At 35.9% G+C, this 16,889-nt stretch overlaps 1 protein-coding gene across 5 annotated transcripts in view; it reads right to left on the reverse strand.

Moving 5' to 3' along the window:
- The window catches only part of ADGB (androglobin), a 212,328-nt gene that overhangs the window by 54,909 nt on the left and 140,530 nt on the right, over positions 1-16,889 (reverse strand). For all 5 annotated transcript variants that reach the window (XM_012452674.2, XM_012452684.3, XM_012452694.3 and 2 more), the window contains 7 exons: positions 15,892-16,059; positions 14,327-14,459; positions 13,497-13,634; positions 10,950-11,043; positions 7,018-7,152; positions 6,335-6,488; positions 1,345-1,532 (listed from right to left, as the gene is read on the reverse strand). In XM_012452674.2, the coding sequence (XP_012308097.2) occupies positions 1,345-1,532; positions 6,335-6,488; positions 7,018-7,152; positions 10,950-11,043; positions 13,497-13,634; positions 14,327-14,459; positions 15,892-16,059 (1,010 nt within the window). The remainder of the gene's footprint in view (positions 1-1,344; positions 1,533-6,334; positions 6,489-7,017; positions 7,153-10,949; positions 11,044-13,496; positions 13,635-14,326; positions 14,460-15,891; positions 16,060-16,889) is intronic.

A 16,889-nucleotide genomic window follows, 5' to 3' on the forward strand; every position in this document is an offset into this window, starting at 1 on the left:
ACCGTTTTTCTTAGTGCTTGCAGGGCACAGGGTTTAAGATGGTGTTGCTTAGGTTCTAACTCTGGGTTAGCTATGGCACAGTTAAATGTCACTTTTTAGTCTATTAGTGACCCTGGCATGTGATACAATGGTTTTCTATCACAGTAGTTAAACTATTTTAATCACAATTTCTATTGTTAGTTATTGGTATTTTTTTTTTCTTCTTGGGAATGCACATATTTTCCAAATTTTCTGTGCAGAGAAATGTACATTAAAAAGAGAAGATAAGTATTCTAACAACTTGTAGAAAACACATTGTTAATGGGGGCCAATTATGTATTAGGCACTGTTTTAGGTCCTATATTGAAAATAAATGATTCTTGCCTTCAACCAATGTTAATTCTCATAATGGCTAACATGCAATTCACCAGATAGAATTTGATATGTCACAGTCTCAGAGAGAACAAAGGACTATAGGAACATAACCAAAGCCAAGTAATTATATTTGAAGGCTTAAGCACAAAAAATTTACTATTGAAAATTATCATTAAAAGTGATGGATTTTTTGAAGTAGAGAGGCGGGGACAGGACACATGAGAAAAGAGGAAAGACATGAGCAAAATAAAACTGCTGGGCATATATGTCAGGAGGTGGTCTTTAGTTCCATCAGGAGCGTGCACTGTGTTAGGCATTTGTTCAAGAATGCTAAATAGCATGCTATGTGGTTCAGAGTTTATCTGCAGCCAGTGGAAAGTTACCAAAGGGTTTAAAGCAGGAAAATCACATATTTAAATACATGTTCTTGAAAGGCATTTACCCTAGTAGTAAAGGATGAGTATGAAAATGGATATGGAGAGAGAGAAAAAACTGATAAAGTGCAGAAAAGGGAATTAAACAATTCTATAGACTGAAGATAGTGAGGGCTGGAAGCAGTGCAGTGACATTGAAGACTGATTAATGAAAGAGAGTGGCATCTATGATTAGACTATTTAAGCAGAACACTGCACATAGATGAGCATGAAAATAAGGCTGAGTTGGTTGATAAAGAAACTCCTACAAAATACTAGCCAGAGATGGAGCAGCAGAAGAAGAAAGTAGTAAGAGGAAGCCATGTCATGAAGAATCTTTAATCAAAGTTGAGTAGGAGGAAAACTAAGGAAATGTCATTACCATTATATGTAGCCATACAGGCTTAATCTTATATAACACACACATAATCACATGACACTCAATTAATTGTTTCCAAAAAGAATATAGAAATTGAAATCAAAACTGAGTCAGCATTTTACTGCAGAATTTATTTTGAACCTAAAATATTAACATTTTTAAACAAATGCATTTCCCCTTCTGTCATACCACTTGTACCTGAATAAAATGTTCTTATCATTGGGTATGTAGTAATCTCGGATTTCCTTCATGGCAAAGGTACTGCATGGAGGGTCTCGAGAGAGGCATGGCAGTGGAGCGTAAGAACCAATGAGGCGCAGTTTCCATCGTGAGCCTGGTACAAATGTGTCACCTGTAAATGCTTCCGCCACAAAAGTGTATCCCTTCTATAAGAAAGATAAGTTACACAGAAATGAGTTATATTGTTATTCTCTCAAATGTACTATAACTCATAGTACTCAATGTCTTATTATTATACACTTATAGGTCCCAAGATCTCTTAATAACATAGAATCACTAGGATTATGTTTGGAATTTCTCTTAGAAAGCACTATCCTACAAAGTTTTCAGGAAAACAATAGACTCTGATACTTTCCTTTCTGTGGTTCCTTAACTATAAAATAAAGTGCTTAACTACAGTAGATGATTACTATGTCCTCTTCTAATTCTTCTAATGCCTCCCACAGCAAATTTTTATCATTGCACCATCCCAGGGTAGCCCAATAACTTCTTATTTGATTTTCCTGTCTCCCAGATCCAACTTTCTGGAATACTGAAGTAAGAAAAGCAGACGAGTTCAAAGAAATGTATTCTGTTGACATGACAGGTAAAGCTATAAAATTAATAGCTGATTTGATTCCACAGAACCCAGATTTGTGATGGAGAATGAGCTCTTTAGGTTGCAGAAAAGCAGCAGCTCAAGAGCCCGGGAATGGCTTACTTTATGGTGGGCAACAGCTTGGTTTAACGTAATTGGATATCTGGCTAAGAAGTCAGTGAATCAAAAGCATGGTATCATAATAGATGCAAATATTCAAAGTAATTCTGAGATTGTATTTCCAGATGTCCCTAATAAAGAATAAAAAATAGATTTGTCTTTCAGCTATACTCTGTTCACAGAAAGCTCTCTGGTATGTTTAGATTTCCAGAAGTAAAAATTAGATATATATATATAAGCCAGAATGAATTTTTTAAAGGTCGCATAGACATCTAGAAGTATTAGCTGGAATTCTAATCCTCATAATGAGATGAGAATTGCAACACCAACAAGCACTTTTTGATACTATGTTTGGGGCAAGTAAAAAAAAAAAAGTATAATAAAGCATTTTTACTTGCAAAGTATAATGCACATATGTATTGATATTTTTATTATTATTTGAGTCTATTATTTAATTATTGTACTAATGAATTAAAGAGGCAAAGCAAAATTATTTTGAGTTTTTATACTAAATATATTGTACTAAAATTATTGTATTAATGAATTAAAGAGGCAAAGCAAAATTATTTTGAGTTTTTATACTAAATATATTGTACTAAAATTATTGTATTAATGAATTAAAGAGACAAAGCAAAATTATTTTGTTTTTGCTTAGACTCAGAATAATTTTAAAAGGAAAAAGTTATTAAATGGTGAGATAGATATTAAATGTGAAAATCTAAAGCTAAATCAGTGATAGGATTACAAGACAGAAATTGGCGATCCTAAATGGATTCAGTAGTAAAGGGGTTATATCACTGAGTACTGAGTATTGAGGGATCCCATAGGCTAGTATTCTGAATTACACTGTATGGCCTTGAGTATTTATGAAAATATAGAGCAAACAATTCTGATTTTTCAAACTTAAGAAGAATATGTGCTCTGCAAAACAAAGACTAGTAAGTTTAATAATGGTGCTTATCAAGGTTCTGTCATAGCTCATAAAAAGTATGTCTCATGAGAACCTCAAAGAAAAAAACCTGTTCTTAAAGCCAGCATGGGTTTATTGGGCACAAAAACTTATTTACTTTTTTCATAAGATTAGAAGACACAAAATCAGGTAAAAGTTGCAGACATGGTGTTTATTAATTTCAGGCAGGCATATGTCAAGGCCTCTAGTGAATTTCACATGGGCCAGGATACCTCTTGATGAGCCTGCTAGGCAGAATTAACCATAAAATTCCCACCTAAGATTGCTAGCTATGTAACTGTTCAATAGAGTTTTAGACATTATGTATCCAGCCAAAGATATTTTCTCTTGAGTTGACTCCTGAGTCAACCCTATCGACATGCCTTGTAGGTACCAAAAGACTGATGCAATCACAGGGTACGAAACAATAGAGCAATGATCCTCTTTACATTTTGTGAATTACTGTCAGAGGCAGCATTCAGTTCTGGGAACCACATTTTAGCAGGGACGTAGGTTGTTTGCTTAAATGTTCAAAGATCAAGAATTATGAAGAGAGGAAAACTGCAGCACAAAAGGGACCACTGAAGCTATTTTTCTATTGACACAGCTTTACATTCTCCTCTGCAGTTTCTCCACTTTTAACTTTTTTTTTTTTTTTGTAGATGGAGTTTCGCTCTTGTCACCCATGCTGGAGTGCAGTGGCATAATCTCAGTTTACTGCAACTTTCACTTTCTGGGTTCAAGCGATTCTCCTGCCTCAGCCTCCTGAATAGCTGGGACTACAGATGCACACCACCATGGCTGGCTAATTTTTGTGTTATTAGCAGAGACACGGTTTCACCATGTTGGCCAGGCTGGTCTCGAACTCCTGACCTTGTGACTCCCCCTCTCGGCCTCTCAAAGTGCTGGGATTATAGGTGTGAGCCACCGTGCCCAGGCTTAACTTTTTTTTCTAAACAGAGCTGGCTAGAGTGAGAGGGTAGAAGAGATAAAATATGAGACAGGAAGTATGTTTGCTGCAATCTCAATTTACAATGTAAAAATAATAGTTTAGTGGAGAGAGGATATTCTTCTGCACATTGACTCAAAATGTATCACTTACAGCTATCCAAAAATTCAAGCTTAATCTAGAGAGGGAGGTCTACAATGGAGTTTCTAAAACAAAAACCAAACACAACCAAACCCAAGGAAGTATGCCAGATATAAATAACAATCAGATTTGTATTTGGTTCAACCAAATAGTCTTTAAAGGTTCCTTCTAAAATGAAGTATTCATGACTAACTTTAGTTTATCTATCTAGTAATACAGAATTCACTGCTAGATTTTGATGATATCTATAACCTTGATAGAGTCTCCCTTTAAATTAAACCATCTTTCTCCTCTTAATGTTTGTGGATTTTGAATTCTAATCACAAATTAAATAAACTGTTTATATTCAAAAGGAAGTTTAGCTCAAACATTAAAAACAAACATTCAAAAAATAATCCACTGGTGTGTGGACAAGTTGTTCCTGAAGAACTAGCCCTATAGTTTGATTTAACCCAAGGCATTCTGCCACAGAAAGGTAAGGTTTGGAGGAGGGGTATCCAATCTTTTGGCTTTCCTGGGCCGCAGTAGAAGAATTGTCTTGGGCCATGCATAAAATACACTAACACTAAAGACAGCTGATGAGCTAAGAAAATAAAGAATGAGGAAAAAAAAAAAAAACTCATGGTGCTTTAAGAAAGCTTATGAATTTGTGTTGGGCCATATTTAAAGTCATCCTGGACAGTATGCGGCCCGGGTTGTGGGTTGGATAAGCTTGGTTTAGAGATATCATTTATTAGTACATGAGGAAGAACAAATATAGTTCAAAGGAAATCGTGTGGTTCAAATAAAGTTTGTCAATACGTGTTTGATGTACAGGAATTAAATTTTATTAGCAAAATATTCTGTTTTTAAGTGATATATAAATGCCCTTTCAAGGTTATTAACAAGAATAGTAAGTAAAAATAATATATTGATGCATTGACTTTAATTAAGTGAGTTTTTAAAAATTATGTTTAAGTATAGAATTACAAACATAGGTAACCGCACACAAATATATTTATGTTTATCAGATTTGTTTATAAAATGTAAATGCCAAATTTGCCAAATTTAATACAAAATAAAATTTAAGCTCATTACAATTTGATATCTTCAAATTTAATAAAATCTGATTGTAATATCAAAAAGATCTAACTTATTAAAAACTATAGAAAAAACATGCTAAGGGTTTAATGAAACATATACAACTTTTAAAATTATAATAAAATTATAAAAAATGAAAAAACAGATTTTATATGTATATAATATATGCATACACACACACGTATCAATGGGGTTAAGTAATTTCGTCAAGAATTTAATTGCCCTTATTTTCAAAATGTTTCCTAAAATCTCTAACACAGCATGAAAGATCTATTAGGATTTTTATGGAGTTAATACATTCTTAAATTTAACCTTCATTCACACAAAAGCAGTATTCACAAGATAAGTATGTCCTAATTTATACAAAATAATGTGTAGAATCATAGGTTGAAATGAATCTCAGAAGTCAAGTACAGACGTAACTCAAAAAGAAAAATGAAGAGGTTCAAAGACATAAAGCTGAGAATGGAAGATCATAGCTAAAACAACCCTTTTCATATCCAGCTAGGTATACACTATCCTTTGTTGTGATTCCCTCGTAGAGGAAATGACTGAAAAGACAAATATGAGATTTAAATAAACAGAGAAGCAATGTGGTTTGAGTGAAGGTCAGAGATCAGAGTCTATCACTCAGCCAGAGTTAGGTACCCAAGTACCTCTGGCTGCTAAAGGAATTTATGTAGCCCTCAAAGTGAGGTGGTGATGATTGGTGGCTATGTGACCACAATTTTCTGAAACATACAGGAGTAAAATAAAAACCCAGTGGGAAACAAAGATAATCATCTGATTTGGTTTTGGGATAAGGCTAAGGGAGCTCTTCAGATTCATTTCTATTTTAAGCATTTATATGCTTTTTAAATTTCAATAATTAGAATTTATAATGCTTTCTTTTTGCCATATTTTCTTTAGGGAGAAGAAGAAAGAAAGAGGGTTGAGAGGTAAAGAATGCTTTAGCATTTACATTAAATATCTCCTACTGTTAAATATATGGGATTTCTATAGTGAAAGATCAGGGCCTTATTTGCCTGTTAAGTAGAGTAAAAACAACTCTGCCTTCCCTTCAGGACCCCGTACAAGCTGGTGGATTTTCATTGCCATTCTATCATATGGGGAGAATAAATTTTATACCTACCTTATTCTTCATATAAAGATAAGGCACCACTTTTTGGAACACCTTTGGCACTTGCTCCATTGTGTCATTATTAACAACGTGTAGTATACAGATTGGAAGTGTAGTATATACCTTGGGAACCAAAATCATATCTTGAGGAACCAAAAATGTTTCTCTGTAATTACAAGAGCATGAACTTTCCCTTGACATGAATCTTAAAGAAAGTTTGAAATTTGCATTAATGCCAATAAATTTTTAAAAAATCAAAAGTTCCAAATAACTACAAGGCACACATATTATTTGATTTTTAAAATTACTATTAATGTGCTATTCTGTCAAGTAAATGCAAACTCTATTTTTAAAATTCCATTTTATAAGTAATTTGTGACTTTTATCAAATATGCTATTGCTTAGAAATTAAAGGATCTTTTTCTATACTAAAAGCATATTAATTTGTTATATTATTTTTATCATGAATGTAAAAGGTTCTAACAATTACTAAACATTCTTCATATTTTGATGAAAAGAGCATAGATAAAAATTTCTGATACCTCATTTAAGATGCCAAGTGTGGAAGAATTTTAACTAACTTACGAAAGCAACCCAGAAGCTAATACCTTTACTACTATTATAAATAAATATTCATAAATATGAATATTGCAAGCCATTTAAAGACATTATCTGTCATTATATAATAACCTCACCTGAATACTATAAACCAAGAATTTGGTGGCTGTTCTTGATAAGTGACAGTATAATCCGCAAAAGCAATCTTGGTTTCTTCATCTTGATAGCATGGGTAAGATTCCATAGACTTGCACTTGCTTTTGAACATTTGTCTAGAAGTATAAAAATAAATTATGTATCAATGTCAAAAGCCACTTTAAAAATAAGCTCTATTCACAAAAAGAAATGACAAAAAATAGTATAAGATATTGCAAGTCATTGTTTGCTAGACTGAGATCTTGATCAAAGGTGGTCTGTGCAGTCCCTGATACATGGTACCAAGGTGAGGAGACCCATTCTAGGTCAATCACAAAAAATGTCTGTCAAAGGTGCCCAAGGTTGTCTGAGGCTCTCAAAGGAGAACACGATTCATGATTGAGGGAGTAAAGTTTATAGGTGGGAAAACAGAACCAAAGTTGAAGCTATACGAATAGAAAAACTAGAAGCAAGCAAACCAGCAACAAAACTGGGTGAGAGACTCTGAAGGGTCTGGAATTAAAGCAGAGAATGGAGCCTGAAATGGAGTTTAAGGTGAGAAATAAGTTTGGAAAAATAGATTTTAAAAATCTAAGGCTATGCACAAGTGGAGAGTGCTGGCTTTCCTCCTACATAATTTCCTGATGTATAAGACAGTAGAGCATACACTGCTAAAATAATTACGGAGCTGAGATTTCCCCATGCTTTCCCCCTGGAAGTCTGCGATATATTCCAGAACATAATGGGAGTGATGATGTGACGGATCTTCCGGGTCTTATCACTCCCATTTTGCCAGAAACTGGATCTGCCCTGAGTAGCACCAGGAATATAAGACCATTTATACGATGTCTCAGGTATTAGCTGGGATGGAAGCCATTATGGCCATAGCAAATGGCTCTCTTTTAGAGGTCTAGACAGAGCTAGACGTGTTCTTGTCTTCCAGAAGGCAGATGATTTTATTGATTGTCACATATTCCATTTCATTATTGGTTTTTGTTGATTGTAGATTTTTGGTAGGAGGAAATTAACAGGATTATACATGAAAGGGGTTTAAAAGGCCTTTTAAAATGGTGGCAAGGACAGAGAATAGGGTGACCATATATCCTGGTTTGTCTGGGATAGTTCTGGTTTATGCTGACAGTGCTGGCCTAATTATTAACAGTTCTCCATCTTTTCTTGTCAGTGTCCCAGTTTGGATGATCAATGACATGATAATTCTAACTAGGAGCTATACAGCGCAGGTCTGTCAATGCAAGACACCCCTGTAAATCACAGAGGGCTGGCCTAATCTACACCAGGATGTTGGCTCAACCAACATGGGAATTAAGCTGGTCGCAGTGGGAATTGACTGTAAGGGGACCCACCACCATTCTAAAATGAGGGTGGGATTTCTGTTCTTTCCAGACTGTCACTGTTCGCCTTATACATTCTACCCTTTTTCATATACCTCGGGAAATCCTAATGAATGTAGGGCCATCAAAATCCTGATGAACTATGTAGAATATTTTGAATGACCCAGAGTGAGATACCTGACTGAGCTGGAAGATTTAGTCTTAATAAAGAATTAGTTTCAATCTAGTCAGATTTTTGTTTGATATGATTTCCTCATAGGGGAGCTCATTTTTAGACATCATTTGCAAGAAAATTGGGTGCAAGATCTTACCCACAGATCTTCCTAGGATAGGCCCCACAATGCAGAACCAACTTGCACAAGAGGGTCTGTTCTTTGTGTGTGTGTCCATACAATTGGACTGAATAGTTAAGATGAAATTGGACTCAATCTTAAGACCAAATTATACGTTTGTAAACTCAGTCTTCCCTAAGTTGACTTGGGGGAGGTTCTCCCCCTTCAGAGTTGAGAATGATGAAAGTCTGGGCTTCATAACCTCAAAGTGCTACATGTAATGGTAATGACAATACCAATATTTACAATGGCTACTTTTCTGTGATGATCTGTGGCATTGTGCTAAGTGCTTTTCCTGTTTACCTTTGTTTATCTTTACGGATTTATGAGAGAATAGTATTATACAGTAGATATTATTATCCCGGTGCTACATATAAAAATTAAGTTTAGAGAAGTAAAGAATCTTACCTTAGATAACAGTAATTAGTAGAGCTGGGGTTAGCTTTAGGTCTTGTGCCAAATTATGTGCTCTTAACCATAGAATTAATGCCTGCTAAGATAAGGTAGCTTTGGATGTCCCTGACATTTAAGTTTAAATAATAGTTAGGCTTTTTGGTTTTATCTGTCCAAGAAATGTACGTGTAGAACTCAAAGCATTGAAAGAGCATGGCCCCTGTATCAGATATGAGCTGAGATTCCGTGAAATGGTCTTGGCTAGGGTGGAAAGATCACATGGAGAAGAACGAAAGCCCCCTGAAGGTATTATGCTAGTGTTTCAAATTCACCTCCCTGGTGTACTGATCCTATTCCCTAATAGGAGCAGCCACTTTTTAGCACATCGTTTTTATGAAAATTAGGTATAGGATCTGACCTAGAGCTCTCCCCACGGTAGCCCCAAAATACAAAAGCAAGTTGGAAAGAGGGTTTATGTTCCTTACGTGCATTCATAGAACTAAAACTTTAGGCAAAAGTGTAACCCTTTCAGAAAATGGGTTCTGGAGTAAAGGTGAATCAAGTAATCTGCGTGGGGTCTGCAGAGACTCTTGAAAATGTAAATTGATGTCTTTTATCAGTTTTGGAAAGTTCTTACCTGTTACCTTTGTCCCTTCTGTCATTCCAATTACACACTAGGCTTTCTGAGAAGGTGTCACATGTCCCTTACACTGTTTTCCCCTCATTTTCTCTTAGCTTCAGTTGGGATACTTTTTATTGACATATTACCCAGCTCACTAATCTCTTCTCCCACTGTGCCTAATCTATGGTTAAATCCATTAATGAGTTCTTAATTTTGATTATTAAAATGTCCATTGATGTACTTTCCATTTGGCTGTGTTTTATTCATTGAATTCTCAAACTTTTAACCTATTTTCTCTTTATTTAATCTTTATTTTCTTACTCATTTTCATACATTCATGTTTAGATTTTTTTCTGCCACCTCTGACATCTAAATCACCAGAGAGTGTGGTTCCAGATATTTTCCATAATATACAATGTGTGTGTATATATATATATATGGGGAGAGGTGGGTGGGTGTGTAATTTTTTTTTTTTTTTTTTGAGACGGAGTTTCGCTCCTGTTACCCAGGCTGGAGTGCAATGGCGCGATCTCGCCTCACCGCAACCTCCGCCTCCTGGGTTCAGGCAATTCTCCTGCCTCAGCCTCCTGAGTAGCTGGGATTACAGGCGCGTGCCACCATCCCCAGCTAATTTTTTGTATTTTTAGTAGAGACAGGGTTTCACCATGTTGACCAGGATGGTCTTGATCTCTTGACTTCGTGATCCACCCGCCTTGGCCTCCCAAAGTGCTGGGATTACAGGCGTGAGCCACCGTGCCCGGCCGGGTGTGTAATTTTTTCAGTTTTGTTCAGGTTAGCCTGACTGTTGGACATGAGTTATGAGTTATGGCTAGAATGCAGTTTTCCTCAGGTTCGATCTACCTCAGTCTTGCCCTTGTTTAGAAAGTATTGTCCTTCAAGGCTTTCATCTGACTACTTTGTTGACTGGGATGTCATCCCCTACCAGATCCTAAACTTTAATTTTTGTCTTCTCAGCATCATAAAAGATTTAAGGAAACTTTGTTCTGCTACTAGAGGTTTTCTGCTTAGAATTTTGGTTCCGTGAAATTAAAACATAAACAAAAAGTAGCAAGTACCATAGAAATGTTTCAGATAAACTATTGTGGAAGATCTGAAGTAATGGTGTGGTTCTAGCTGCAGTGACTGGGGAACAGTCCACAAATTTGATAGTATTTAGAATGGACTTTGACAAAAGGACAATATACTACAATAAAAATATGATTTTACTGCCTTACCTTAGGAGAGAAAGTGCATACTGTTCTAAATTCACATCCAATATAGCCCAAACTTTTTGAAGAGTATCTGCAACACTGATATTTTCTTTTGTGTCTAAAAATAATAATAAATAGTAAGAATGTTAAGCTGTAAGATGCCTGAAAGATCATCTTGTCCAAAGCCTTCATTTTCACAAATGAAGTTGAAACTCACAAGTAAGATGGTATCCAAAGTCATAGGCTTTATTAGGAGAAAAATCAGGTTTAAGATACGAGCTATAAACTCCTAGTCACCGTATTATGTTTTTCCCTTCATCTTTAATTTAAAATCTTAAAATATTGCTTGATCTAATTTAAGATAGTCATCAAAGGGTTACATAAGGAGATCTCTGTCATGCTAAAACTTTTTTTATGACAGGTCTTATCTCAGAAAAAGTAATCCATTCAATTTTTCTAAAGGACAATGGCCAATAGGATTTTTACTAGAGCTCAATCTACTGCGTTATCTGCAAATCGTTTAAAAGTAGATAATTAAATGTGAATCCTTATTAAGAACCTCAAATTTACCATATCAGAAACTAACATTCTTTTTCTAATTATCCTATCTTAATTTCTTCATAGTATTTACCAGCATCTGAAATTGATATCTTAATATATTTACTTGTCTATTATATGCTTACTCTCATTAGAATACGAGATTCATCAGAACAGAAACCTTGGCTATTTTATTGACTGCTATAAGGCCAAAATATGTAACATTGTTATGCAATCAAAAGAGGTATTCAATAAATATATGTTGAGTGAAAAAATGCAAACACTATTTAAAAAAACATTTTGAACAGTTGTACACAAAATATTAAGTAAGTACATTACTAAACTGCCCACATTTTCAGTCTCCAAAGAGGGAAGTAAAATCATTGTATGAAATTTTTTACAACATATATGGACAATAAAAGCATATTTTACCATATGCATGATTTGAATGTATTTCCCAAATTTTGTGTGTTAGAAATTTAATTCCCAAAGTGACAGCATTGAGAGAGGTGGAACCTTTAAGAGGTGATTAGGTCATGAGGGCTATGCCCTTACGAACGAACGTGATTATTACAAGAGTAGGTTAGTCATCTCAGAAGTGGCTTCCGAATACAAGGATGAGTTTTGGCTCTCTATTCCTCCTTTAGCTCTCTCTGTCTTTCATGAGTGTGCTCTCCCACCCCGCCATCTTCCTCATGGGAAAAAGGCTCTGTCCAGATGCAAACCCCTTGATTTTGTATTTTCCAGCCTTCAGAAATGTAAGAAATATATCTCTGTTCTTTATAAATAACCTAGTCTTTGGTATTCCATCATAGCAGCACAATATAAACCAAGACATCCTATGTTGAGTTTGATGAATGCATGTCTTGTAATAGGAAAAAAAACCATTAAATTAGACAACTATGATATTTTACTATCATTAAACTGTGTAATTTCGGATTTTTTAACCATTGTGTAACTGAAGTTTTTACTGCTTAAACGTTTTGACTATTATCATTAAATATTTCAAATAGACTTTTTTTTTTTTTACAGAAAAATGTTTCAATATATGTAAAGAATCTATTGGAGGTAAGGTTTCTCGTACCAAAATGTCAGCAAAAACCACAGAATGAAAATAATTGAATATAAGGTTTTTTTTTTTTTGAGACAAGATCTCACCCTGTCACCCAGGCTAGAGTGTAATGGTTTGATCTCGGTTCACTGCAACTACCACCTCCCGGGCTCAAGTAATCCTCCCACCTCTGCCTTCCAAGTAGCTGGGACAACAGGCACATGCCGCCATGCCTGGCTAATTTTTATATTTTTTGTAGAGCTGTAGTTTCTCCATGTTGCCCAGGCTGGTCTTGAACTCCAGAGCTCAAGTGACCTGCCCACCTCAGCCTCCCAAAGTGTTTGAATATAAGTTTTGCATCTATCATGTTTTATTTTTAGCTTATAAAACAGACCTTTTGGCAAAAATATTTTATTTAATATACATAGATGTATTTGATTTAATAAGTTTAAGAATACACTTAAAATGCATTTTATGCCTTGTAGATGTATGTCACTAATGACATACATGGGGGCTTCTTTATTAGGCATTAATTTATTCATCCACTTAATTATTAATTCATTTGTTTGAAAACTGATCAAGAAATGTAAAACTATCTATGACTTAACTGAAGCTGGCTGAGGTAGCACAGCACTAGGCACTTGGGATATATACACAAAAAAATCAATCCTCTGTTTTAAAAGAACTTGCAATAGATTGGGAAAACACAGCTGATCTTTCACTTATTCATTCATTTTTTTCACTCATTCTTTCAGCAAGTATTTACTGTGTGCTTATGATGTGCCAGGCACTGTTCCAATCCTGGGAACAAGACACTCAGTGCATTGACATGCTTCTTGATTTCAAATAATTTCATTATTTAGAGACTGAAATTAATTAGCTGAGCCATAAAGTAGGGTGACTCTAAAATACTTTCATTAACACACATAAATATTTATTCTTATATGAACAAGTTCATTTTATAAATGTTTGAACAATCATACCTGGTATTCTGGCTTTCATAAGTAATCTAACGTAAGTCCCTCTCCACATAGCTTGAATTTTAACTGCTGCTGCTACTTCCTCAGGAGAATATTCTTTATCACTTGTGGGCATACAGTATTTAACGTCCAGCCATTCCACTGGAAAGAGAAAATCCAACGTTGGACTGAAAGTTATATTTAATCCCTCCCCCAAGTTTCAATGCCTTTAGCTGCTAAAGCCCTTCAACATATAAAACTACATTGCAAGAGTTAGCATCATAGCTAATATTGCCAGGTCTAGGTGGTTCTTGTTAGAATGTAAACATTCTGCAGGAGGAAAAACACACAAAATAGGGACATCCTAGTGAACTACTATTGATTCCTGTGTGAATATAGCCAGAGGTTTCTCTCAAAAATAAAAGATGTGTTAAAATTGTAGGTACCTATGCAAGAACCCTGCATGTTCTGCACATGTATCCCAGAACCTAAAGTGCAATTAAATATATATAACTGTGGGAGCAGAGCACAGGAACAAGAGGAAAGTAGGAGTACTTGGTTCAGAAGATCTTACCAGAATTCTTCAAATCACACCATATAGATTAGTGACTTCCATATTTTCTTAAGGTTAGGAGTAAATAAACCAGGAAAATTCTGGGCTCCTCGTGAAGTATGTGTGGTGGGGATTAGGAGTAGGGATCCCCAGCAGGTCCTTGGAGCCCTTTAAGCATCACTTGAGCTCCGTGACAGTCCACGCAGACCTATTCCACTTACTCCACAAACACCTTTCTTAAATTATTTACGTTACTTAAAACTGGGAATTCCTTGATTAAATACATAAAATTAATCAGTACCTAAAGAAACCTCTTCCAAGGAGGAATCGAGTAAATCCAAGTCCAAAACCATAGCCCGGAATGCAAATGTGAAGTTTGGAGGAGGCTTTATTTGAACTTTTTTCATTAAATGCCATAAGGAAAGATGAAAAACCTGAAACAGATAAAGTACATTAATGTTTTTTATACCAAGAAAATAGCATCACCTGCCCAGAAAAGCTCTGAAAAACGTTTAGATACTCTAAAAATAAAAAATAAAAACCATTTCTCAGATATACACATCATCTACCAGAAGATTCTTTGAAGTCTCACTCACCCAGTAAGAGACCAAAATTATCATTTGATTATTTTTAATGTAATACAATGTTATCACTACAACAATGTTCATGATATAGACTCAATTAAAATACAGCACTAAACTAATAGAGGAGGAATAGAATAAGGTAAAAAAAAAAATGATCCTTGTGCTTAAGCAAGTTAAGTAGCTTATTTAATTGATTTTAAGATGCCATCCATTGTAAGACACACTATTATTTCATGTGCTACATAAAATGAAAATGTTTCTTAGAGTTTTCTTAATCACTTAGTAGTAGTACTAATTTCATATTAAAAAACTCAGATTTAGACAAAGCTTTTTCATCATATGTCACATAGTTGTGTAATTATCAAAGTACAAAATGGAGATTTTTTTCTTACCAAAATATCTCCCTTTTGCATAAGTGATTCATTCACCAAGACCCCTTACATATTAAATCAGGGCCAGCTAAGGTGTGCTCATGCAGAGTAATCTTGGTAGCACGAATGGCGAACCAACCACGTGGGCTCTCTTTCATCCAGGCTCAGCCATCTAACCTATCAGCAGCAGAAACTGACTCTGATCCTTTGATATGGTAATGTCTCCTGCGAAATCCATCTAACAGTGGGGAAAAGAGCTGGTGGAGAAGCATGACCATCTCACCAACCTTGAGTGGGAACTTTTTTCTTTTGTTTTTTTCCTTTTTTTTTTGAGACGGAGTTTCGCTCTTGTTACCCAGGCTGGAGTGCAATGGCGCGATCTCGGTTCACCACAACCTCTGCCTCCTAGGTTCAGGCAATTCTCCTGCCTCAGCCTCCTGAGTAGCTGGGATTACAGGCACGCGCCACCATGCCCAGCTAATTTTTTGTATTTTTTTTTAGTAGAGATGGGGTTTCACCTTGTTGACCAGGATGGTCTCGATCTCTTGACCTCGTGATCCACCTGCCTCGGCCTCCCAAAGTGCTGGGATTACAGGCGTGAGCCACCGCGCTCGGCCCCGAGTGGGAACTTTTAAAGGGATGTCCCACACAGTTTCTCAGGACCCCCTGCACAGCTGATTCCCAGTAAACCACAGCAGTAATTATCGTATCCTTTAAGCCATTTCTTTCTCTTTCTCATTTCATTCTCTTTATTACTCCCTCATTTCGGCTTTCTGAAATCACTTCCCTAATATATTGTCTCCATCCAAAATATTTTCTCTGGCTCTGATTTGGGAGGTCACCTAATGGAAGATACACCATTTCAAAAAGAAAGTTTCCTCTTCCGAATATCATATCCCAAACAAGCTTACCCTGAAGTGCTGTGCAGTTAGTTCTTTATCATGGAAGGGAACAGGGTAGTGAGCTGTTTGCAGATCCTTCAAAGCTGCAGAGAGTTTACTCTTATCTTTGAAATTAGCAATCACATTTCCAATAGCTTTCATAATCAACAGAGACTGCTCTGTAAATCGGCAGCTTTCCTGTGAAGACAAAACATGGCAGCCATCCTCACTCATGCTTAAGTGTCATTTAATTTATAAAAATTAATTTCTGTTATAATATAAAACCTCTCCTATATGGCTGATTTAATAATTCTATATAGAAGGTTTGATATCAAGGCAGTTTACTAAATGCTGCAGTCTCAGAGATAAAAAACAAGGAATGCAATTCCCATCTGAATGGGAACGTGTAGGAGGAATATCCACCTCATATTGGGGATCAGGGAAAATTTTCCCACCGTATTAATATCGAGACCTAGTTCTGAGGATGTTTGGGATTAGTCTGACAAAAAACTGTGGAGTTTGAGGACTGACGAGCAGAGAAGATTTCCAGGAGAAAGCCATAAAGATAAAAAAGACCAGAAGGTGACCTAGCATGGGCTGGTGGCTCTCTCCTACTATCAACTCTAATGAAGTAATAAAGCAAGAAATAGACAGGAATTCCAGGAAGAAACTAATTTTTAAAAATCAGAGAAAACTGTGAAGTGTTTGGAGCTGCTGTGGTTGGTATACGGTGGGTGGTCCTAGAGTTGCCTGGAGCAGCTGGTGTGGTGCCTGGCAGCAGCATGAAAAAGGTAAAATTGTAAAAAAAAAAAATACCCTTTTTCCCCTTAGAGGGCACCATGGTGCAATCATCCATCATTCCTGATTTTCTCCTGAAATTCTGGGGAATGGCCCAGCAAGTGTGCGTGAAGCACAGATGCCTTGCGAGGGTGAGAAACTGATGGAAACAGATGCAACTGACTCGCTACCGGAACACACTTAGAATCCTCACAAAGCCTAGGGAAAGCTTCATCTTGTGGTGTTTCTCC

The sequence above is a fragment of the Aotus nancymaae genome, unplaced genomic scaffold, assembly GCF_030222135.1.
Source record: "Aotus nancymaae isolate 86718 unplaced genomic scaffold, 86718_ANA_hifiasm-v0.15.2.pri h1tg000040l, whole genome shotgun sequence".
Taxonomy (NCBI): Eukaryota; Metazoa; Chordata; class Mammalia; order Primates; family Aotidae; genus Aotus; species Aotus nancymaae.